At 40.6% G+C, this 26872-nt stretch overlaps 1 protein-coding gene across 2 annotated transcripts in view; it reads left to right on the forward strand.

Annotated features, from left to right (window-relative positions):
• Nucleotides 1-26872, forward strand: part of neurl1aa (neuralized E3 ubiquitin protein ligase 1Aa) — a 106554-nt gene that overhangs the window by 69014 nt on the left and 10668 nt on the right. The window contains exons 4-5 of one of the 2 annotated variants that reach the window (XM_039776742.1): nt 11187-11915; nt 13018-13431. In XM_039776742.1, the coding sequence (XP_039632676.1) occupies nt 11187-11915; nt 13018-13346 (1058 nt within the window). In that variant the 3' untranslated portion in view covers nt 13347-13431. Of the gene's footprint in view, nt 1-11186; nt 11916-13017; nt 13432-26872 lie in introns of those variants that run through there. The other variant, XM_039776668.1, reaches the window with a different exon arrangement.

The raw sequence follows: 26872 nt of genomic DNA on the forward strand, positions 1-26872 counted from the left end.
ATAGCGTCACCTACTGGTCCACATGTGTAATTTTTGGTACGTGAGGTCCAAGACCCATTGTACATCTACCCTGTAAATTTAAAGTTGTTCACATTAGTGTAAGTGGTGAATCCAAATGTGGGTCCCATAGGCCATGCCCACTTTGCCTCAGGAGTGGCCCTAGATGGTACCCATCACATTTTGTAAAAATTGGATGAGCCATTCATGAGATATAAACTTTATGTACTTGTAGCGCCCCCTAGTGGCCAATCTTCGTAAAATGTGTGGGGCACCTCCAGAGGGTCATGGCAAACAAGAATCTTATCTCATTTATTTTGGTCGAGATATGGCAAAGTTGGTGTTTTCATACTTAGCTTCACAAATTTGTTTGTGCGTAATATGCACAATTTTTATCCTATAAAAATTCTTTGAATAACTTTTTGTCAGGTCTGGAGATGCTACCTGCCAAGTTTCGTGCAGGTCGGTCGCGCGGTCTAGGAGGAGTTCGGCAAAGTTTTCGATAAATCACGATTTTTCACGCCTAAATGTTTTGGCGAAGATGGGCATGCACTATATCAGGAGATTCAGCTGGATCCAGGGAACGCAAAGATATATGGTTTTTGAAGGTGCATTGTGCGGTTTGGGAGTTATATGGCCAAATGTGTTTTTTCTGCTATAGCACCACCTAGTGGTAGATATGTGTAATTTTTTTAATCTTTGCAATTTTGCAGTTGTGACGTTTGTACATTTTTGTGAGTTTTCGTGCATTCTAACCCCCTCAAAAATGCTACAAAGGACTCTACTAACGACTCCTTACAAAAACAATAGGGTCCTTGCAGTTTCACAGCTCAGGCCCTAATAATCCTTACAAAAACGATAGGGTTCCACAGCCCCCCCTTCTACAGGCTTGGACCCCTTATAATTCCTTCAGTTTCAATAGGGCCTTCGCCGCTGTCGGCGCTTGGGCCCTAAATATTATTATTTTACTACACTACTAGGAAAAATCATGCCATAATTGAATTTAAAAAAGGAAACTGAAAAAGCAAAGTTGAAATGTAAAATGATAATTTGAAAATGTAAAGTGCAATGTAAAAAGTCAAATTTAAAATGCAAAGCTTAAATATAAATGCTTAAACTGAAATCTTTGATATCTTTTATTGATTGAAAATCGCAGTGAAATAAGAAAAGAGAAACATCCTATATGAAACTCAAAATGTGAAATGGAAAAGCTTAAATGGAAATACTTAACCCTCATGCCCTCCTTAAAAAAACTTACTCGACACCTTCGTGGCAAAAATGTCCACGCACACAAAAACTGCTATTAAATCATATATAAATATATATATCATATATCAATATATTTTTCTGCTTTTTTTTCATAAATCACTTAAACAACTTGTAACCTAATCAAAACTACCAAACATTCAATCATTTTCAGGATTTTAACCCTTTAAATGCCAGTTTATTTATTTGAAGTATTTCATTTTTTATTACAAAAAAACACAAAAAATTATTTTTTTTCCATATAATGAATAATATGTAGATGGGGCTTTGGTGGGGATTAGAGGCTTGGATATGTCAAAGATAAGCAACAAAATTAATTTGATTGCATTAGTATTTTTTACATAGTCCAGATACTCCCTTTGGACACCTTCGAGGCAAAAATGTCCAAAAAACGTTTATTTATAAACGTGATATTAAATCATCATATATCAATATTTTTTTCTGCTTTTTTTTCATAAATCACTTTCACAAACAACTTCTAAATGGCTCAAAACTACCAAGCATTTAATATTTTTCTGGATTTTAACCCTTTAAATGCCAGTTTTAAATCGTTGAAGTAACAATTATTTATGAAAAACCCAACAAAACATTAATTATTTTCCATAAAATAAATCATAGGGGAATGGGGCTTTGGTGGTGATTAGAGGCTTGGATATGTCAAAGATAAGCAACAAAACTGATTTGATTGCATTAGTACTTTTTATGTAGTTCCAGATACTCCCTCTGGACACCTTCGAGGCAAAAATGGCCCCATTGACTTCCATTATAACCACATGTTTTGATCTCACTGCCTTTACAGTATAAAACCATGCATTCTGTAATGTCAGCATTTCATTTTGTACAAAAGTGGTCATATTTAACATTTTTACAGTATTTCACCAGATTCAACCATTTTGCCCTTGTAGGCAGATGCATGAAGTCATTGTATTTTTGCCAGTTATATTATGGAGCCGTGTTTGTGTGTGTGTGTGTGTGTGTGTGTGTGTGTGTGTGTGTGTGTGTGTGTGTGTGTGTGTGTGTGTGTGTGTGTGTGTGTGTGTGTATATGTGTGTGTGTGTGAGTTTGCGTGAACCTGTAAGCAACCAATGATCACTTTAGGGCTGAAAAAAGGCATCTTTTGAAGGATGCATTTCATGTGTCTTTGAAGACGTGCTTGAATAAAAACATTGTCTCCTGCATGTGCTGTAAACTGGCGCTTATCATTTCAAATGGTTTGTGGGACATGGTGGCCCTGAAGACTGGTCTCCCACTATGGACATCCCACAGGCTCCGGGTGGATTCCCCTTTGGACCGGTACACACCTGCCAAGTGTGAAGTCCCATGTATGTTAAAATCTCTTGAGCATCCACATCACTCCATCCTGAGATTGAACACCTCCCGTGTAGATTTGTCATTTCCTGAATCAGCTGATCAAGTCAAGAGTGAAGAAAAGGTCGAAAGAGGATGCCACATCATGGATTCTTGATATGGCATATCTCGTGGGCTCTGGCATCATGCCGGTCGGTGCTTGAATGTTGCACAGCGTCTCAGTATTAGATGGAGACCAGACTTGCCAATTCTTCACTGTCCATTCAATGTTAGGATGGACAGGATCTTCAGTGTCCTCTCCACTTTCAGAGGAAGGGTTAGAGGCACTGACAGAGTTGGAGGACACCAGTGACCATTTTGTCAGACTCCAGAAACTTGTGTCATCTTCAGATGAGTCCTGCAGTTGGCTGGAAGATAAAGGCTCCTTCTCTTTGCTCCAGGTCTGTCTCCTTCTCTAGAGCCAGGTGCATCAACACACTAATACAGTGGTTCTCAACCTTTTTTGTGCCAGCGCCCCCCTATCCATTATCCAGGTCCCTAACGCCCCCCATCAAATATTATGTAGGCTAAATGCCCCGAATATTAATGATTACGCCCTAATATAGGCCTATTATTGTTGTTACTATTGTTATCAAAAATAATAAAAAAATCAAATCATTGAATGACAATCAACACATGAATAGAAATTATATATATTTACAGGTTTTTTTAAATGTCAAATGCAACCATTTGACATTCAAATTAAATAACAGCAGCCAATCAGAACGACTAGATATGTAACATTCAAACTATAAATAGGTATTATCAAAAGACCTGCTGCATGGTGTGAACCTCAGCACCTTTAGAAGAGGACTATAATTTGAAGTGACCTTGGGTGTCATGAAATTAGCTTTAAATAAAATGTATTATACTTATTATTATTATTATTGTTATTATTATTACAAACACTAACAGTAGCCAATCAGAAACAGCTAGCAATTTAACAATCAAATCTATTTTTCATTCAAATCTAAAATCGAATTGTGCCAACGGAAAACAAGCTGGCACTTATCAAGGGGTAAAAGCAGAAGGAACACTATACGCCACACACACAATACGTATTTTGGTGATGACAAACGACTTGAAGAACGACACCTACTGCCGAATGGACATAAGTTTACAACCTTTGAAAGTTAGTGAGAGGCGTTTTTAATGCTTAGAAGAGTCTAGCTATGTTTGCTATCGCCTGTCTTGGGAGTAAATAGCAGAAAAAAACGTTTGGAAGAAAACGCGCCCCCCACATCGCTGTTGTTTTGTGGAGGTGTGAGAGTCCGCCACAGTAAACAGTGACATCACTTCCTCTATCGCTTCCATAAGAAAGTTTTAAAAACACCAAATATAAGCCCTGAACTGCCCGCGGGTTTATGGAACAGCTGACTGTTTGCCAAACAACAAAGCACAGTCGATATCTCGCGCGTCTCTTTTCTTTCTCTCTTTCTCCGTGAAATGAAGCTGCATTCAGGTACAGTAGGAAACGTTGTGTAAACCATCCGCGAAAAAACTGTTACTGTGGTGTGCTACATTGGGGGTTAAAGAATACAACAGGACGTCGCAGCGATTGCTTTTTTTTTCTTTATCTGAACGCAGCTTCACGTAGTAGCTACAGAGCTCATTTAAGACGATACTCTGACGGCCCGTTTCCATGAAGGCAGCACGGAGCTGCACCAATCAAAGCTGACAGAAGCACAGAGAAGATACCCGTCTGGTCCAGTCGCAGTGCTGTAAACTGGCAGCTTTTAATGTTGCAGACTACTTATTCTTTAGTAGTTTTAAGTGTAAACATGTATTGTTATTGTGAATCTTTGGTTTAAACTAGCTTTCCAAACAAAACACGCCAAAACGGCACCTCAACGCCCCCCTTTCCAAAATATTGCTTCCAACGCCCCCCATCATCTTCTGAACGCCCCCTGGGGGGCGGTACCGCCCCCGTTGAGAAACACTGCACTAATAGTTGGTTTTGTTTACAACAAATGCAGGAGACAATGTTTTTATTCAAGCACGTCTTCAAAGACACATGAAATGCATCCTTCAAAAGAAGCCCTTTTTTCACCCAGATTTACACAAACTCTCTCTCTCACACACACACACACACACACACACACACACACACACACACACACACACACACGGCTCCATAATATAACTGGCAAAAGTAAGGTGCGCTTTTTTCACCACTAAAATTATCATTGTTTGTTTACAGATTTACACAAACTCTCTCTCACACACAGACATGCACGCACACACACACACACTCATACATACACACACACACACACAAATATACACACACACACACCCACACACACAAATATACACACACACACATATATACACACGCACACATATGGAGGACTAAAAATGACAGAATGAAAAATAAATAAATAAATAAATGCAGAAATATAGTGAAAATAAATACATTTTGGTAACATAAATGGCTATTTCTGTATTTTTACATGTATTTATTTATGCATTTCTATATGTATTTATACATGTATTTATGTATTTATATATTTATTTATTTATACATTTATTTATTTATACATTTATTTATTTCTGTATTTCCACATTTCTACATTTATTTATTTCTGTATTTCCACATTTCTACATTTATTTTTCCCTGTGCCTGTATGCTAATTGAGTGGGGGGTGCCAACATCAGTCTGAAGAAGGATTGGTTAGAGCGATGTGATCAAATCTACTACTACTGCCTTGATTTCACTGGTACAACAAAGCCTACTCGGTAATGCTGCTTATGTGCAGGTTGAACACCCGTATATAGCATAGTGTATATTAATGATAAACAACTAGATTGTCAAAACTGGAGGAATATGTGTATATATATATATATATATATATATATAACCGCCATAAACGATATTTTGAGATAAAATTGTGATAAAATAACTTCCGCATCTATCTATCACTGACCGGATGCTGGTTCATCTAGGCTAGTACATCGGTGTTATACAATAAATCTGCTTTAGCAAACATACTTTCGACCTTGTTTTAGATTAAAAATACATGTAGATTGTCTTAATTTAAGCCAGCAACATTTTGTCTTCTGATATTCTACAACCTAAGATTTTAATGCTGAGACAGGGACTGTGGAGTCCATCTAAGCCATGGATGTATTAAGAGAAGCAGGTTAGCACTAGCACATAATCGTTTTGTTGGCTAGGTGCTTCTGCGGACATTGTGAGGCTACGGCGTCGGCGGTGGACAGCATGTGTTGTCGAGAGGTGGATGCCTACTGGGCACTAGTTGAGGGTTTAGTCCCGGCCACGGACATGACCTGCCTGACGCTCCATCCCGGCTTTGATGCCTGCTGCCTCAACCCGTTCTCGCTGCAGGTAGCATACCTCAACTTCAGGCAGGAGTATGGCCCTCTCCAAGCCAACAGACCAGAGTATGTTTAGATGAGAGTAATTTATAACACTATTATATTATTATACACGTCTATTATAGTCGTCAGTTTTCTACACAAATAAACTGTATCAAAATAATTAATGTACATACTGTAACTACTTATATATAGCCATATTCTACTGCACTTCATACTATTCCTCCTGCACATACAGTACACTTATTCTTACGTTACCGTTTCTGCACTACAATGGTACTGTTACCACACTGCACATATCTGTCTATGTGATTCATACTGAATATCCATATTTATTCCGTTTTTCTTATAATATATTCTGTTAATACCCTGCATATATCTATATTTTTACTATGTTACTCCTACTACATTGCACGTATCTGTACATGTTGTTCATTACTTACACTTAGTTATACATATTTGATTTTTTTTCAATTCTGGTTGGACGCAAACTGCATTTTGTTGTCTTTGTACTTGTACTCTGCACAATGACAATAAAGTATAATCTAATCTAATGTAATGTGCATTATTGATGCTGAGGGATTAGCAGATTTTTAAACTCTGATGTGCATACATATCTTTATGGAATAGAATAACTGAAAATGTTACATCAAATAAGTCTGTCACTCTTGATCATATTGACTATGTTAACAGGATTATCAATATCAACATTGCACCCCTATCATTCTCTAGGCAATTCCGATACACAGCCTAGAGGCAGGTGGTCCGATAGACATATGGGTTTCTGGGCAGGGAGATCAGGAAGGCAATACCAGCTTGTGTTGTGGCCGCAATCAGGAGGCAGTTTCCAGAGGAAGGGAGGCAATCAATAAATATATTTTGTTTTCACAAAATGAACACAATCACAAAGTGTCTTGTTGTATAAAATGTATTCATAAGTTCATTGATAGTAACTAGGAGTGTTGGGCAAGTTACTTCCAAAATGCAGTTCATTATAGATTACTAGTTACTGTCATTTCAGAGTAATTAGTTATATTACAATATTACTGTCTCTGTAATGCTTTACACTACTTTTGCATTACTTTTAGAAGTTTGACTTGCAGGTAGCTTGTGAATTTCACCACCAGATCAATAAAGTCTCATCTTTATCAACTTTAATACATCATAACAAGAGTTATCTCAAGACACTCAAGTCACAAATAGAGTAGGTCTAGACTAGGGATGCACCGAATATTCGGCCACCGAATATTTTCGGGCGAAAATGGCCCAAAAGGGCATTTTCGGTTTTCGGCCGAAATACTTTTATCACCGAACAACCTGATCTCACAGAATTCCGTAAAATGAACACGGGCCCTTAACTCTAAATCCGTGGCAGTTTAACGGAATTGCAACAAAATCCGTTAAACTGCCACGGAATAATTCTGTTAAATGAACACGGATCGCCAACGGATCGTCAAATTCCGTGATGGGCTCACGGAAGAATTCCGTGAAATGAACACGGATTGCCGAAAAAGAAACCCGGGCTTTCGTGACACGCAAGAAGAACGGAGCGGTTGGGTTCAGGAAAAGGTCGTGGGTGGGCTTACTGTTCTGTGACACACGAAATACAGAAATAAATAAATGTAGAAATGTGGAAATACAGAAATAAATAAATGTATAAATAAATAAATGTAGAAATATATAAATACATAAATATATAAATAAATAAATACATAAATATATAAATAAATGTATAAATACATAAATAAATACATATAGAAATGCATAAATAAATACATGTAAAAATACAGAAATAGCCATTTATGTTACCAAAATGTATTTATTTTCACTATATTTCTGCATTTATTTATTTCTCCATACACACGCACACACACACATACACACACACACACACACACACACACATAGCTCCATAATATAACTAATTTAATGCATCGGCCTACAAGGGCAAAATGGTTGAATCTGGTGAAATACTGTAAAAATGTCAAATATGACCACTTTTGTACAAAATGAAATGCTGACATTACAGAATGCATGGTTTTATACTGTAAAGGCAGTGAGATCAAAACATGTGGTTATAATGGAAGTCAATGGGGCCATTTTTGCCTCGAAGATTTCCAAAGGGAGTATCTGGAACTACATAAAAAATACTAATGCAATCAAATCAGTTTTGTTGCTTATCTTTGACATATCCAAGCCTCTAATCACCACCAAAGCCCCATCTACATATTATTCATTATATGGGAAAAAAATCATTTTTTGTGTTTTTTTTTTAATTATAAATAATGACATACTTCAAATACATAGACTGGCATTTAAAGGGTTAAAATCCTGAAAATGATTGAATGTTTGGTGGTTTTGATTAGGTTAGAAAAATGTACAAAAATGACCGAGGAGGGCATGAGGGTTAAATTAAAATCTCATATAGAAAAAAATAAATTATTTTATTTTAGCCTTTGCACTTTAGAATTTTCAATTTGAAATTTTATCTTTTGAATTTTACATTTGGCAATTGCCTGTTGGCATTTTAAGATTGACCTTTTCCATTTGGATTTAACATTTGGCTTTTCCATTTGGCTTTGGCGTAAGTCAAAAGCTTATGTAAATGAGGAGGCGTGGCCCAAAGGCTGGCTGGAGGGTCTGAAACGAAAGGGGTGCAGAGGCACCTTATGGACAGCAGGGGGAGCTGACTGCTGGATAGCACACTGATTTTGGCAGAGCAGTATATGACAAAAAGTAAAATAAAAAAGGTCTGGAAATTAGATCAAATAAAATAAAAAATAATTGAGACTTTTTCTGGAGTCAGGCTCTCAGGTCCTGGTCAGATAGAGGGGCCCAGAGCTGACCAGGGTTTCCTCTGTCTACATACACATGTATGCATCCCACACAAAAAAAAAAACTTAGAGTCAGAGGGGTGTCTCTCAAAACAGCAGGCTAATTTTACCCCTGCCACCAGGCCCGGAGGCAGGAGGCGGGACCGAGAGGGAGCGCACATTTAGAGGTGTTATTTTGAGCAGCCATGTCCAGGCGTAGGATGAGACTGTGAGCAACCTGAGGGCAGCATATCAGAGGTGGAGTCATTTGTGTGTGTGTGTGTGTGTGTGTGTGTGTGTCTTGCTGTTAGACGGGGGGGGCATAGACAGAGCAGGCCCTCCAACAATGTGTTGGGCAGGGAGTGAGAGTGACTTGATGAGTGATTCAGATTGCAGATTGAAATGCGCCTGTGTTCAAAGAACTCAGTTAAATAAAAAGCAGTGCCATTTACCATACATCGGCCTTTGGAAGGGCAAACCCATCTGTCATGGTTTTCATTTTTCTTTTCAAAATGGTCAGTAGCAATCTAAAGCAAACTTATATGCTTAATCTACATGAACTACAAAAGCTATAAATAAATAATAATTTAATTAAATGTAGCGGTGAAAACTCATCTGTGGACATACACATACGCAGGCCTAACCCAATATCATTTAAACTGACTCCAATTAGTCCAGAATGGTGCTGCTAAACTCCTCACTGGCACCAAAAAGTATGACCAAATTACTCCCGTTTAGCTGAGCTTCATGGGTTGCCAGTGAAATTCAGAATCGATTTTAAAGTTTTACTTTTTGTTTTTGAAGCACTCCATGGTCAAGCCCCTACCATATATTTCCGATCTCCTGTCCACTTACTCTGCCGCCAGGGCACTCAACCCAACAACTCCTCGTCATCCCCCAGACACGCCTAAAAACCAGAGCCTTTTCTGTAGTAGCCCCCAAAATCTGGAATTCCCTCCCACCCCATATCAAATCCTGTAATACAATTGCCAGTTTTAAATCAAACCTGAAGACATTTTTACTCTCTTGCTTTTAACTCCCTTTAATTCCTTTTTTTTAATTTTTAAGATTCAGAGCTATGAACTTAACTCAACTTTTTCTTATCTTTTTGTATTTGCAAAATTCTTTTCCATTGTTGTTTTATTCTATGTTACATTATTTGACTTTACCTTTGCCTATCTATATTCATGGAACCTTGCACACTTGATTATGTGTCTTTAAGGCATACTGTTTCTGCTTCCCTGCTCTACATGTAAAGCACTTTGGGTCAACTGTTGTTTGTTTAAATGTGCTATACAAATAAAATGACTTGACTTGTGAAAAAGGTGACGAAGATGCCCCGGGAAGCATTTTCATAAATATCAGCTTTAAAATGTGGATTAACAGTTGATTTTAGCATTAGGATATAGGGGAGAACTCACCCTATAATTAATGTAGTAATTACATTAATGCTACATATGTAAGGGGGACATCAGTTCAGGGTACTTAAAAAAAAAAAAAAAACTCTTTGGATTGACACAAATCACACAAACAACCTATTTTGGATTCAAAATGGCAGTATTCGTTAAAAGGTGACAATGTTGCTCCCCTGAAATGAATCATTTCTTGTTTTCTTTGGTATTTGTTTCACAAGCAGCTATGCAGTGAGGATTGCTGGGTAATATGAATGTAATGTTGTCCAATGTCAAGTCACTATTTGATCATGTGACGTGACGATATGGTATACGGTAGCTAGTTTAGGTGCAAAATCTGCACATCTGCAAGCCGAACACCTAATGGTGTGTGTGTGTGTGTGTGTGTGTGTGTGTGTGTGTGTGTAACTACCGTGCAATGGGCCCCGTCGTAAATACCTTTCGCCACTGTGTTAGAGACATGTATTGGCTGATATAAATGGCTCGCTGTAGAGTGATACTGTGCTTTGGATTGCAAAGAAGGCAACTTACACACAACTATACACTCAGAGACACGCATCTATTACATTTTGTTTCAGGAAAGTCATTTGTTCTTTGTTAATTGACACCATGCTGCGTTTTCTTGTCCAAAGCTACTGTAGATGACTCAGCTCTGTGCAGATATAGGAGCGACCGACTTTACTTTAATTTTCTCTATCTTTAAACGCACTTACTGTCACTCTCATTTGTGGCAGCACGGAGTAATTAGAACTACCCTACATATGCATTCAACTTGTGCAACTGAAGTTAAATCTCTCTCATTTTTTTAATCATTATCGTGTTGTCAGACTGGCTGCGGATTTAGCTCTTCTCAGAACTGTATGCTCCCAGTTGGGATTCAGCTGACTGCAAGCTTCATCTCTACACGCCTCCAGCAAATTGCTAATCAAGGCAAAACACAGTAAGACCACTATTAACTGCTGTTCTCTCTCCGTCTCCATCCCACTTCCTCTTCTCTCTCCTCTCTTTCCAGACAGTGAAATTGTTGCCTCTGACTGCCTCCGCCCGCGCTCCTTCACCACAGGGCGCTCGTCCTCTCTCCGCCGCGAAGCTGACGACTCCCGCCTGTCCGTAAGCCTGTGTGACCTCAACCTGCAGCAGGAGGAGGGGCGCAACGCCCACTCTCACTCCCACCGCCACACCCTCCACCTGGCCTCCGCCTCCCCGTCCTCCACCTGCCCCATTCCCCAGAACTCCCTCAACTCACAGCAGTCCTCTCTGCTGCCGTCGGCCCTGGAGAGCGACCTGCACTTCCACCAGCTGCGCGGCGCCCACATCAAGACGCTGGACGAGCAGACGGTGGCGCGATCCGAGCACGCGCGAGAGGAACGCACCCTGGTCTTCACCGACCGGCCCCTGCGCACTGGAGAGACCGTCTTCATCAAGGTCACCAAGTCCAGCCCCGCGCGCTCGGGCTCGCTGTCCTACGGCGTGACGTCCTGCGACCCGGCCATGTTGCACCCAAGCGACCTGCCCTACAACCCCGAGGCTCTGGTGGACAGGAAGGAGTTCTGGGCGGTGTGTCGGGTGCCGACGCCTCTCCAGAGCAGCGACATCCTTGGCTTCTTGGTCAACCCACAGGGGGAGGTGCTCCTCAGCCACAACGGCACCAACGTGGGCATGCAGGTGTGTGTAGACAACTCCCGCCCACTCTGGATGTTCTTTGGTCTCCATGGGGCTGTGACTCAGCTGAGGATCCTGGGTAAGTTAGCACCACATGACGTCACATTAGATACCAAGGGCTTTAGGGCTGCAGCTGACGATCATTTTCATTGTCGATTAATCTGTCGGTTATATATATGTCTGTCGGAACAGTGTCAAGAAACCAGGATGACATGGCGCCCGGATAGCTCAGTTGGTAGCGCGGGCGCCCATATATAGAGGTTTACTCCTCGACGCAGCGGGCCTGGGTTCGACTCCAATCTGCGGTCCTTTGCCATGTCATCCCCCCCCTCTCTCCTCTTTCATTTCTTCAGCTGTCCTGTCAATAAAGTCCCAAAAAATAATCTTAAAGTGCCAGCTAATCCTGCCTTGTAACTTGTAACAACCCTTGTAAAAAGTTGGAGAAACAGGCTTTCTTTTACTGTCTATGGATCTAGCTGACATGATCTACATCTGAGCTACTGCGCATGTGCGAGTGCAATCAAAGAGAGTACAGAAGAAGAAGAAAAGAGGTCTCACTCTGTAGCTAAAACAGAGACCAGGTGAAAAGAGGATCTACAGCAGTGAGAGAGAGCTGTGCAGTACAACAAAAATATGGTGTTTTTTGAAAATTAAACCATGTAAACCTATTCTGGTACAACCTTAAAATACAGTGAGTCCAAAATGAGCATAATATGGGCGCTTTAAAAAGAAACCAGGATGACAAACGTCTGGTAGATTAATTACACTGACAACTTCATTATTATTTAAGTGTTAACAAAGTTTTATCTACCTCCTGTAAGAGACTGTGACCGCATGCTTTATCTTGTGAATAATCCCATTTGATGGGGGAAATAAGCATCCTTTCAGCCCAGCGATGTGTCCCGGGTCGGAAACTTACAGATCACGATATTGATCTTCATTTGGCTGGCAGCACCGCTGCTGAGACCTCTGAGCTCTGTGCTTAATTCACGTACTCCCTGGGTTTGAAATCTATTTGTGCTAAATTTTGGTCACTCTGACAGTATGCCAATGGAGGCAAACCACTTCTCCCCGTTTGGAAATTACAGCCGCGGTCACGACCTGCACCGGGGGTCAAGAGTTTGGGAGAGCACTTTGTTACGTCGTTTGTCACAATATTTACAACAGGTGTCTTGACACAGGAAGCATCTACGCACATTTCCTAGGATCAGCAAGAATAGTAGATGGTCCGTCACGTGCCAGGAAGATGAAAAACAGGAAGCAAGCGAGCAGCGGTTGGAGAGAGACTGCAGTGGGAGGGAGGGCTGTGACCTGCACACAGCAGGGACAAGAAGATGTCTCAGCGGGTGGACACTTTGCCTGTCAGTGGTGTGCCGAGACACTTCGTTGGCTCTGCCAAACATATTTGCCGTCCCACGAGGTGCAGGCAGCTGTCGCTCATAAACATGAAAAGTGGAAGACAGATCTGCAACATGCTGTCTTTATGGATGCCTTTCTGAATGCTATTTGATCCCACATCTCTCTATTAAAGGCTAGAGCCGCGAAGATGAATTGATTATTTGATTAGTTGTCAACAGTTCTGGAATGTAACTAAGTTGATTTACTCCAGTACTGTACTTGAGTCCAAATGTTGAGGTACTTGTACTTTACTTGAGTCTTTTCTTTCCATGCCACTTTCTACTCCTACTCCGCTACATTTCAGAGAGAAATATTGTACTTTTTACTCCATTACATTCATCTGTTACAGCTTTAGTTACTAGTTACTTTACACATTAAGATTTCTGAACACAAAACAGTGTTTTATTATAAATGAAACTACCCAACATTAATAAAGTCCAGCTGAAATGATCAGACCATTAAACACACAACAGTTTGGAGCGTTTCCAGTTTCTAAAATGTGAGGATTCTGCATTGAGTACTTTAACTTTTAGTACTTTAAGTACATTTTCCTGATGATACTCACATACCATTCAATGCAGGACTTTTACTTGTTACAGAGTGTACAGTGTGGTATTAGTACTTTTAATTAAGTAAAGGATCTCAATACTTCTTCCACCACTAGTTGTCGACTATTAAATTAATCGCCAACTGTTATATAATCATCTTTTCTTTCCATGCCACTTTCTACTCCTACTCCGCTACATTTCAGAGAGAAATATTGTACTTTTTACAATATGATTGATTAATCGGTTTGAGTAATTTCTTCCAAATCTTCAGTCACAATTCTCTGATTCCAGCTTTTATTTTCTAGTTTCTTCTCTCCTCTGCGACAGTAAACTGAATATCTTTGAGTTGTGGACAAAACAAGACATTTGAGGACATCCTCTTGGGCTTTGGGAAACACTGATCTGACATTTTAGAGACCAAACAACTAATGGATTAGTCGAGAAAATAATCAACAGAATAAACGACGATGAAAATAATCATTTGCTGCAGCCCGGTGAAAGTTGGTGAAATCCTATTCAAACAACAGCACAAAACATTCACACCCGTGCATATGTGACATTCTTAAAATCCTTATTACCAACAAGCTTTCATTGTATACAGTATATTCACCCAGTGATAGCAAAGAGATGACACGAACATGGCTATCTGTGTCAGCTGTGTAATGCAAACTGGCGCGTGCAGCAGTGGATGCTGTCTTCTATTAATGCAGCTCTGAAGAAGCATAACCGCCCAAACAGCGCCGGCCTTTCAAAGGTGTCACAAGTGTTTGTCTGTGGAGGAAGAGGCATCTATAAATATAGATGCTGCTTTCCTTCAGTGACAGCAGCGGGAAAAGGAAGCAGAGGTTTAAAAGAGGTTAAAGAGGAACAACCTTAGCTTTATCTAGACATGCAAGAAAGAGAAAGAGACACACTGAAGACAAGGCTTAAACCTTTCTCTTGTCAAAGAGATTAACAATGTTTTTCTTATTTAAAAAGAAGACGCACACATATAAAATGAGATTAGATTACATTAGATTCAACTTTATTGTCATTGCACGTTACAAGTACATAGCAACGAAATGTAGTTAGCGTCTAACCAGAAGTGATTAAATATGAAATGATATATAAATATATAGATATGTGTCTATTACTACAGCTTTGTGCAGGCTATGAACAGGCTATGACTATGGCTATGGTAATAGAATAAATCATTATACAGTATGTACAGTGATGCAAATTGTGAGTAATAATAGTCCAAACATAAAACTCACAACATGAGCACACCACCACACCACCGTCTGACCCCCCCACTTTCCATCACCACCTCCTTATACAATGTTTTTGAAGAAATAATATACATACATAATACTCAATACAATAAATAACAACAAAATAGACAACTAACTGTCAACCAAATAACCACATTATGTATATATGCTATGCTGACACCATAAGTACATTACATACGTCTCTCCACAGTACAGGGGGCGGCTGGCGCTCAGGTGGTAACAGCGGTCGCCTACCAATCAAAAGGTTGGTGGTTCGATCCCTGGCCGTGCAGTCCCATATCGAAGTGTCCTTGGGCAAGTCACTGAACCCAGAATTGTTCCTGATGCTGCGCCATCAGAGTGTAAATGTGTGTGAATGTTTATCTGATGAGCAGGTGGCACCTTGTACAGCAGCCTCAGCCACAGTGTTGGGCAAGTTACTTCCAAAATGTAATACATTATAGATTACTAGGTACTGTCATTTGAGGGTAATTAGTTATATTACAATATTACTGTTTCTGAATTGTAATGCTTTACACTACTTTTGCTTTACGAAAGGTGGACTAGAAGTAGCCTAATAAGTAGGAGAAAATTAAAATACTCAATTAAAAGCACCTTACAATTGAATTGAAGTAGCCTACGGTATAGTTACTTTCCACCGCTGATAAAATGTAATGATATTACGTGTAGCAAGAATAAACATTAATTCCTGACATGTTGTTGTCTGTCAGTTGCTCAGGCACATTGCTGTCGGCACTGACGGGACACAGATGTCCCTAGCCTACCGTCTCTGGTTCTGGCTCTGACCACGGGAACACTGACGGGACACAGATGTCCCTAGCCTACCGTCTCTGGTTCTGGCTCTGACCACGGGAACAGTGACAGGACACAGATGTCCCTATAGCCTATCGTCTCTGGTTCTGGCTCTGACCACGGGAACACTGACGGGACACAGATGTCCCTATAGCCTACCGTCTCTGGTTCTGGCTCTGACCACGGGAACACTGACGGGACACAGATGTCCCTATAGCCTACCGTCTCTGGTTCTGGCTCTGACCACGGGAACACTGACGGGACACAGATGTCCCTAGCCTACCGTCTCTGGTTCTGGCTCTGACCACGGGAACACTGACGGGACACAGATGTCCCTATAGCCTACCGTCTCTGGTTCTGGCTCTGACCACGGGAACAGTGACGGGACACAGATGTCCCTATAGCCTACCGTCTCTGGTTCTGGCTCTGACCACGGGAACACTGACGGGACACAGATGTCCCTATAGCCTACCGTCTCTGGTTCTGGCTCTGACCACGGGAACAGTGACAGGACACAGATGTCCCTATAGCCTACCGTCTCTGGTTCTGGCTCTGACCACGGGAACACTGACGGGACACAGATGTCCCTATAGCCTACCGTCTCTGGTTCTGGCTCTGACCACGGGAACACTGACGGGACACAGATGTCCCTATAGCCTACCGTCTCTGGTTCTGGCTCTGACCACGGGAACACTGACGGGACACAGATGTCCCTATAGCCTACAGTCTCTGGTTCTGGCTCTGACCACGGGAACACTGACAGGACAGCTTGCTTCAACGCAGCGTAAAAAAACTCCTAAAAATAATGTCCATGTCGCAAATGTATCCGTCTCTGCAGTCATTTCAACCACCGAATCCAGCAACAGGAAATAACACACACAGACTTTTTTTTTCTGTGCCGTTTCGCGGTGTTGGTGATTTCTTAAAAAAACAAACGCCACTGAATTTCGGGTTAAATGCATTGTAACTCACGTTACTGAGATTGTAACGGTTATAATATTACCGACATTTTATTAGTAATGTGTTCTATTACTGCGTTACAGCAAAAAGGAATACATTACTGTAATTGCGTTACTTTTGTAACGCGTTACTCCCAACACTGTGAATGAATGTGTGTGAATGGTTCCTTAGTTAAAGTGCTTTGAGTAGTCGCTATGACTAGAAAAGTGCTATATGAATACAGGACCCCTCCAGAAATCTCAGGTACTTTGCCCAGCAAACTGTGAAAGGATTTGAAACCTGGCTCTCTGCATGTTACACAAGGGGATTCACCATGTTCACTGTGGGCTAATGGTGTCCCCTAATGTTAGCCTGACTCACTTTACATCAACTGATAGCAGAGTCACCATGACAGCCATGTCAATACAAATGACAGTGAGCTACAATATACAGTATACTGTAAAAACAAACTGCAGTAATACGGTAATTTTAGTTTACAAAAATTATTTTACCTATTTTTTCCGGAACACAAAAACATAAAATATACAATAGACTGAATTGAACATGTCTATGGTAAAAGAACATGAAAAACCTGTAACTGTGAATAACCATACCTTTTTAATTTTTTTGAAAGAAAATTAATTTCTTTTCACGTTAAAAGACTGTTAAAATACATTCGCAAATGTATCATAACTTCACAAATATTAGGGATGCACCAAATATTCGGTTTTCGGCCAAAATACTTTTATCACCAAAACAATACGGCCGAAATGTTGTGATGATGCAAACAGAAACTGCGACCTGCACGTGTGTCAGTAGCCGATCCGTTCCACCTGCAAAGCGTCTCCTCAGCAAAGAGGTTGAGACGGACCACGGAGTGAAAACAATGAGAAGTGCTCTTACAATCTGTCAGCACATGTTTCAGTGAGATCTATTCGGATCCTCTGCACTTCATCGCGACTGTACTTGATCCGCATTATAAAGACCATTACTTGGATGCGGAAATAAAGCAGGGCGCACGAGAAATGATCCAGGCCGCGATGGATGCGGAGAACCCGCGTGGAGATGGAGACGGAGCGCGCACGGAGCAGCGGCCAGCGCAGGAGATCAGAGCGCAGAAACAAAGACTCTTCTCTCTGCACCAGATGAGGGGCATGCACCCTCATTGTCTATGTTCAGTGAAATCCTGCAAGAAAGTGCCTCAAATAATAATAATGATAACAATAGGTAAGCTATTCACAATATCAGATTGTAGCCATATTTCTGCTAGATATTTTTTTAATTAAACTTAAATATTAATTTATACAATTGCAATCCCTTGATTTTAGTAAAGTTAGTACACAGTCATAGCCATAACTGCAATGGTACTAATAATTGGCTTAATTTCTTTCGGTGTTTCGGTTTTCGGTCTTGGTTTCCTCTTTTCCGGTTTTCGGTTTCGGCCAAGAATTTTCATTTCGGTGCATCCCTAACAAATATATATGTTTTATTTAATAGATTAAACTGTTAAATTCAAGTTTGATACTGTGAATACATAGTGAATAGAGAACATTAGTTTTTAACAGGTGTAAATATCCTTTATTAAACATTGACAAGCCAAAGCAATACACAAGATTAAAGCTACAAACTGTATTTTATTTATGGAAAATATTATTTTTTTACAGTGTAGCTTTGTTGTGGAGATGGCACTAGTGATCAATCAGTGTTCCAATCTCCTCTTTACTTTCAAAGAAGCAAAGCTGACATGTTTTTCCAAAGCAAAATGTTTTGATGGTACAGTAAGCACCTTTGCTAGATCCTCTTATCACACACAGAGATCACTTTACTGTTAAATCACATTTTGGCTTGGCAGCTGCGCATAACAGACCACCTGGTTTTTCTATGTGCATTTCTAACAATCATTACTGAAACAAGAGAGCCTTGGCAGCACAACAACACAGGCATATCAGAACAATGAAAAAGGTCAGGGGCACGTCTCCTTATCGGAGCACATCTTGGCATTCCCACTGAGGTGTGAATCATCTTTACTTTCCAGCTGCTTTGAATTAGGAAGCATCTCTTATCTTGCTGCTGCAGCTCTTGATCTATTGCTTTATGTTGACTGGAGAGCAATTTAGCTGTCAGTTAAGCTGAATTCGAGCCATACCTTCTACTCAGAGCGAGGGATGTTAAACTTGAAAGCTTGGTTCTCCCAGTGGGCTTCTGCTCTCAGCATGGCAAGATAAAGCAGTCATCACAGAGGCCTCTCACTTCAAACAAAGCATGAAGTAATGGACCTTTCTAATAGGAACTGGCATACTCAAACACATGCTTTAGGGAAGCTCCGGTCAGCCAAGAGTGCTCGGACAGGGTATTGATGGTGGACGAAATCCATACTGCATTAGTTGAAGTAATCTTTACTTCATTTTGAATTGAATTTTCTGTCTTTCTATTTTTATATATATATATATATATATGTGTGTGTATATATATATATCGATATTATATTGATATCGTGATATGAGACTAGATATCGTCTTAGTTTTTGGATATCGTAATATCGTGATATCACATAAGTGTCTTTTCCTGGTTTTAAAGGCTGCATTACAGTAAAGTGATGTCATTTTCTGAACTTACCAGACTGTTGTAACTGTTCTATTATTTGCCTTTACCCACTTAGTCATTATATCCACATTACTGATGATTATATATCAAAAATCTCATTGTGTAAATATTTTGTGAAAAAGCACCAATAGTCAACACTACAATATCGTTGCGGTATCGATATTGAGGTATTTGGTCAAAAATATCGTGATATTTGATTTTCTCCATATCGCCCAGCCCTAATATATATATACTTCAATTAGGGCTGGGCCATATGGAGAAAATAGATATCACAATATTTTTGACCAAATACATCGATATTGATATTGCGACAATTGGTGCTCTCACTAAATATTTTTTTACAGTGAGATTTTAGATAAATAATCATCAATAATGTGGTAAACAGTTTCAAGTGAAATTATAGAGAAAAAAATGATTATTTTTTCCCAGCTATATACTGACTATGTTTACATGCATGCACAAAAATAGTGTGATGTTAAAACAAATCTGCAATTCTTCAAATGATATTCCCTCAAAATATTTCACAACAGATTTTCTGAGAAAATTGAGTATGTCCTTGTTATTATCAATGTAGACAATGTCATTGTATATCACGATATTTCGATATATGATTTCATCACGATATGCTTATATCTCATCTTGTTGTCGGAGTTCTCCTTTAAGTTACCTGAACGTGTGGGTGGTTAGCCTTTAGATGTCGCTTAAGGTTGGTGGTATTTTGCCCCGATATGTTTTGTCTGCAGTGATTCCTGTCAATTATAATGACACATTCTGACTTTTTGTCAGTATCATCGTACGTAAAATGCGACCAAATATCGAGCCTCTTCCTTCTACCTAGCATGTCGTCGGCGTTCTGGCAGAAATCCCTGGTGTTCACTACTGTCTATGGGTGTTGTGTTCTTGCTCCATGTATTTATGTGTTGCAGCCACAGCTGGCAGCAACAGCACAAACTAAATATTCTATTCTAGAATATTCTATTCTATTCTAAATTGATAACGCTTGTAGACGAAAATGAAGAGAGATTTTATCTTAGTTTTCATTTTATGCAAAACATTTTAGTCTCGTCTTTTTTCGTCAAAAATAATGCATGTTAATTTAGTCTTGGTCAGAGTTTTTGGACATTGGTGCAGTCTCGTCATCGTCTTGTCTTAGTCATGGAAAAAAAGGTGGTTGACGAACATATTTAGTCTCGTCTCATCTGACGAAATTAACAATAGTCTAGACCACACTCTTTAATTCGCCTACGGTTTAACCCGGGGGGGCGGGGGGGGTCACTAAAGCCACAAGGGACGATTTTAAAATTGTCGGCCGATTTTCCAATCCTGAGAGACCCCACACACGGTGATAAAAAATCCCGGGTCTAACAGTTTTGGTGGTACAGTGTGTGGTGCGCAGCACACGGCAAAATCAACACATCACACACGAACCGATTTGACTGCCGAGCATTCCCAGGTCAGACGGGAAATCTCGCAAAATCCCTCGAGATCAAACGCATCTTCAGAGTAAACAATCATGGCGGACGCAGTGGCGATAGTTTGTAGTTTGTTTTTAACCGAAAAAAAACGTTATCAAAAGAAAAGGCGATGATCAAAGAAGTGGAGACAACGCGAGCATGGACTATACTCAGCTACATCATGATATGGAGGTGAGTTGTTGTTTTTTCTCATAGAAATGTCGTTACGTACTACTATCTGATCAGATTATTTTACCATAATCGGAGCATCCTTAAGATTGTCGGTAGGGGTGAATCGGGGCTAAAATCGGCCTAATTATCCTGCCGTCTGAACCAGGCTTTACTCGCAGGCTGCATGCCACTCAGTATTTTTTTCTATTGTCCAAATATCCTAGGGGCTGGCAGTTGAACTTTGCGAGAGAGATATTGAAAGGACCTTGTTTCTCGTGGCGTGGAGACAGGATACCCATCCAGTGGCCCACTTTGCATGTATTATAGATTCCATTAAAATGTCAGTGCGCTCATGCTCGAGTAAAAGATCTCACCACCCACATCCTCATACACTGCAGCTGCCACGCTCCCCTTTCCTCCTCTTCCGTCATCTCTGCTGGTGTCCTCTCTTCTCTGTCAAATCTCTTTTATTTAATCATCATTTGGGCATCTTTCACACCTCATTTTTTTTGTTTTTAATGATATTTCTGGTTATTATTTGTTAGTGCAGTGGTTTGGGAGGCGTTGGTTTATTGTTTGCTGCTCCAGGCTAAGCAACGGATCAAATTCAGGATGAAAGTCGGAATGAAAAACTAGTTGCTCCTCATTATCTTTTTTTTATCTGTCTGCCTCTATCTTTCTTGGCATACTACATGCATGCCTACGTATAATGTAGTTCATACATATGTATGGAAGCGCACACACTCCTCACTACACTTATTAAAGTGGTAAACAACTCAGGGATGTACGACTGTGTCCTCCCTCCAAAACAGCTCTTCTGTCTCTCAAGATAAAATCTCCACCAGACAAAAAGAGACTATTAACAATTTATGCTGCAGGGCAAGCCATAACCTTAAACTACTAGCCTCAGAGCTGCTTTCCTCTCATCCGATCTGAACACACACAAGAAAGCTCAGCCTAAGTGCACAGTTGTCCCAATAGCACTTCAGAACAAGAGATTTATCTGCAATTAAATTAACAGCCAACCATTTTAAAACACTTTGTGTTTCACCAATTTACAGTGTAAACTATTTGCAAGGCTCATTTTATTCTTCTCTTTTTGTTCTTTCCATTCCATATTAAGGTCTCTAAACAGGCCTGGTCCATAGAACCCCTTCCCCTCCCCTCAGGTTGTATTGTAAAAAGTGACCAAAATCTGTGACACACACACAAGCCTGAAGGCTGTCACGGGTGATCCTCATACACACATTTGCACGGTAAGCCCCCAAACCCCCTCTCCTCATCCCCACCCACCTCCCTCACCACATGCCCTGCATGCCTCCCATGCTTTAAAGAAAGAGGCTTGGGTAAAGATGGACGGATTGCTGAAGTAGTTAGCGGCAGAGATGTGGCCAAAGGGAGAGGCAGCCCGCCACTCCCAGCTGTTCACACAGGTCGGTTTAATCTAGTGGTGAACAGGCGGGATCAGGGCTGGGCACCACAGAGCCGGCCTCAGCTGCCCGCCTGCCAGGGGGATTAACAGGGAGAGCTGGGGAGGGGGTGGGGGGGTGGGGGTTAAATTCCACAGGGAAGCACTCATGCTTACAGGGCTTCAGGGTGATCAGGCTCGAGTAATCCCATGAAAGGTGAAACATGGGGAATCTAGTAACACCTTGTAGAGGTGGCACAGTGATTTACTGATCAACCCACAGCATGACAGTTTGATTCTGAGCCTTTCTACACATACAGTTCACACGTTGTGCATGTTAGTGCTGGGGTTTGCTCTGGCTGCTTTGAGATCCTTTTACAATGCACGTTTTTAAGGCCTCAGTATGCTAAAAAAAACAAGTGGTTGTCAGATCATTTGACCACATTTCGTCAAGTCAGGCAGGTAATCACATACAGGACTATGGAGGACTAAAAATGACAGAAGGAAAAATAAATAAATAAATAAAAGTAGAAATAAATAAATAAATGCAGAAATATAGTGAAAATAAATAAATTTTGGTAAGATAAATGGTTATTTCTGTATTTTTACATGTATTTATTTATTTATGTATTTCTACATTTTTTTATATATTTATGTATTTATATATTTATTTTTATATTTATTTATTTCTACATTTATTTATTTCTGTATTTCCACATTTATTTTTCCCTGCGCCTGTATGCTAATTGAGTGGGGGGTGCCAACATCAGTCTGAAGAAGGACTGGTTAGCTGGGGGCCGTGTCGCTAACCAGACAGAAGCAAACGATCCATCTCTGGACGCAGGCTACCTATGAATGCTGCAGCTAGTGTGTAATACGGTGTAATACAATCTATGGTAATGAGTCGGGCGGTGCTTAAAGAGCAATGTGCAGGTTGAATTCATAACTGAATTAATACGTAATGTTGTCTGAAGAGGTCTTTTAAAAACACATAAGTAGAAATTGCTATGTTACACAAACCCTAAAGCAGAAATTTTGATGAAAGGGTGCCCATTTTTAAGCTAGGCTCTGAAATAGCCTTTCCCGCTAGCAACGCGTCATATGAGGTAGGCAGAGGCAAACAATAGGTTGTGCTCCCGCTTGCTTCTCACTCTACAGTGGTGAGAGAGAGCAAGATATAGAGGGAGTTTATGTAAGTCATAATGGTAAATTATTGTGTTTGTGCTGGTTGCACAAAGTCCAGTCTGTCAGGAAATCGTGTACATCATTTTCCTTGTAGGAAAAGCAAGGTTTTTCGTTTTTGGGTGCGTTTTGTGCAGGTGAAGTGAGCAGACTTCACTGCCGCGTCTGTCACCACACACTCGTCGTTTGTGGCGCTCATTTCACTCCGGAGAGTTATAGACCTGGAGATTTGTTGGAGTCTCGGATGGGATTTTGGAGTAAGGACCATGTGAGGCTGATTACCGATCCTGTTCCCTCGGTGCACTCGATGGAATCAAGTCCACCACCATCAAAGCTTTCACCTGAATCTGGCGCGGGCAAGACTGGAGGACCAAGTGCTAGCACTTACAGAAATTCCATGCACCGAAAAAGAGCTCCTAGCAGAGTAAGTCTTACTTTTATTTTTTGTAAGAAGAATAAATTTAGAAGTAGATTTGATAGTGTAAAAAAAATGTATTGGGCAATCCACCATCTAACTAGTAACATACATGCAGGGTGCGAACTACGGGGGAGCTAGGGGGAGCTCGGCTCCCCTTAATAAGACATGGGCTCCCCTGAAAACGTGATTTGTGAAATTTTGGGGGGTCTCTAAAAATATTGACAATGTGGCTTGTTAAGGATGGGAGCTTGGGGTGCGTCGCTATGGTCTAATTGAACGGAGGAATTCTGGTATTCTTCTTATTGTTTATATATTTGTGGGTGGCTGTTTGCCCTATCTATTCCTGTCGATAAAGTACAGTGCCTTGCGAAAGTATTCGGCCCCCTTGAACTTTTCGACCTTTTGCCACATTTCAGGCCTCAAACATAAAGATATAAAACTGTATTTTTTTGTGAAGAATCAACAACAAGTGGGACACAATCATGAAGTGGAACGAAATTTATTGGATATTTCAAACCTTTTAAACAAATAAAAAACTGAAATATTGGGCGTGCAAAATTATTCAGCCCCTTTAAGTTAATACTTTGTAGCGCCACCTTTTGCTGCGATTACAGCTGTAAGTCGCTTGGGGTATGTCTCTATCAGTTTTGCACATCGAGAGACTGACATTTTTGCCCATTCCTCCTTGCAAAACAGCTCGAGCTCAGTGAGGTTGGATGGAGAGCGTTTGTGAACAGCAGTTTTCAGTTCTTTCCACAGATTCTCGATTGGATTCAGGTCTGGACTTTGACTTGGCCATTCTAACACCTGGATATGTTTATTTGTGAACCATTCTATTGTAGATTTTGCTTTATGTTTTGGATCATTGTCTTGTTGGAAGACAAATCTCCGTCCCAGTCTCAGGTCTTTTGCAGACTCCATCAGGTTTTCTTTCAGAATGGTCCTGTATTTGGTTCCATCCATCTTCCCATCAATTTTAACCATCTTCCCTGTCCCTGCTGAAGAAAAGCAGGCCCAAACCATGATGCTGCCACCACCATGTTTGACAGTGGGGATGGTGTATTCAGGGTGATGAGCTGTGTTGCTTTTACGCCCAAACATAACGTTTTGCATTGTTGCCAAAAGTTCGATTTTGGTTTCATCTGACCACAGCACCTTCTTCCACATGTTTGGTGTGTCTCCCAGGTGGCTTTTGGCAAACTTTAAACGACACTTTTATGGATATCTTTAAGAAATGGCTTTCTTCTTGCCACTCTTCCATAAAGGCCAGATTTGTGCAGTAACGCGACTGATTGTTGTCCTATGGACAGAGTCTCCCACCTCAGCTGTAGATCTCTGCAGTTCATCCAGAGTGATCATGGGCCTCTTGGCTGCATCTCTGATCAGTCTTCTCATTGTATGAGCTGAAAGTTTAGAGGGACGGCCGGGTCTTCGTAGATTTGTAGTGGTCTGATACTCCTTCCATTTCAATATTATCGCTGAACAGTGCTCCTTGGGATGTTTAAAGCTTGGGAAATGTTTTTGTATCCAAACCGGCTTTAAACTTCTCCACAACAGTATCTCGGACCTGCCTGGTGTGTTCCTTGTTCTTCATGATGCTCTCCGCGTTTACACGGACCTCTGAGACTATCACAGAGCAGGTGCATTTATACGGAGACTTGATTACACACAGCTGGATTCTATTTATCATCATTAGTCATTTAGGTCAACATTGGATCATTCAGAGATCCTCACTGAACTTCTGGAGAGAGTTTGCTGCACTGAAAGTAAAGGGGCTGAATAATTTTGCACGCCCACTTTTTCAGTTTTTTATTTGTTAAAAAAGTTTGAAATAGCCAATGAATTTCGTTCCACTTCATGATTGTGTCCCACTTGTTGTTGATTCTTCACAAAAAATTACAGTTTTATATCTTTATGTTTGAGGCCTGAAATGTGGCAAAAGGTCGAAACGTTCAAGGGGGCCGAATACTTTCGCAAGGCACTGTATGATAGGGTAAATCCTGTATAGTGCATACACTTGTAGCTGTTATGTATCTTTGTAAGTCATTGTAAGTTGCAAGCCCACGACCCCCCCGCGTGGAAAAAAAAGTGGGCTCCCCCGAAGGCCACGGTATAGTTCGAACACTGCATACATGTTAACTTGGCTATTGCATTAGCAAACATTTGGTAGCTGATGATTTGATGACAGGAGTAGCTAAAATTGCGTCTGAAATCATTCCCTCATCTGGATTAAAAATGCGCTGACTGCAAATTCCTAGCATCAGGGCTTCAGTATACAGAGAGAGGGAGAGACTGAGCTTTAGAACAGGTTTTCGTAATTGTCTGCCTTGACATCAATGCAGTTTGCATTAAGCTAGCTATGAGCTGTTGGAAGCTAGCTAGCACAAACACCCCCGTTTCCCCCGCATTTTATTAAGCTAGCTATGAGCTGTTGGCAGGCAGCTAGCTAGCACAAAACTCCAGTTTCCCCTGCATTTCAATTCAGACCGTTCTCCTGCACGATTTTGTATCCCAGTAGGCTACTCTCTGGTAATTTAGAAAGTCCAAATTGATATATTAATCAATATGCTGAAATCTCCTAGATTTTGCCACTAGAGGTTTTGACATGTCAGAGCTGCTTGTGTTTTAATTACTCTTTTTTTTATTATTATTACTGATCCAGTTGGTAACTAAGCTTGTATCCTATTTTTGTGAGTGATTTTGAACCTCTGTGTTTTTCAGATTTTGGCAGGGAGTGCAGCCAGTAATGAAGGGATAGATGCACCTAGCAGTGTAGATTTTGAAGAGACAGAGGGCTTCTCTCTACAGGATCCTGGACCATTAGTGCTTCATCGTGGGTCACAGTGCAACA

The sequence above is a fragment of the Perca fluviatilis genome, chromosome 1 (genome assembly GCF_010015445.1).
Source record: "Perca fluviatilis chromosome 1, GENO_Pfluv_1.0, whole genome shotgun sequence".
In the NCBI taxonomy this organism is placed as follows: domain Eukaryota; kingdom Metazoa; phylum Chordata; class Actinopteri; order Perciformes; family Percidae; genus Perca; species Perca fluviatilis.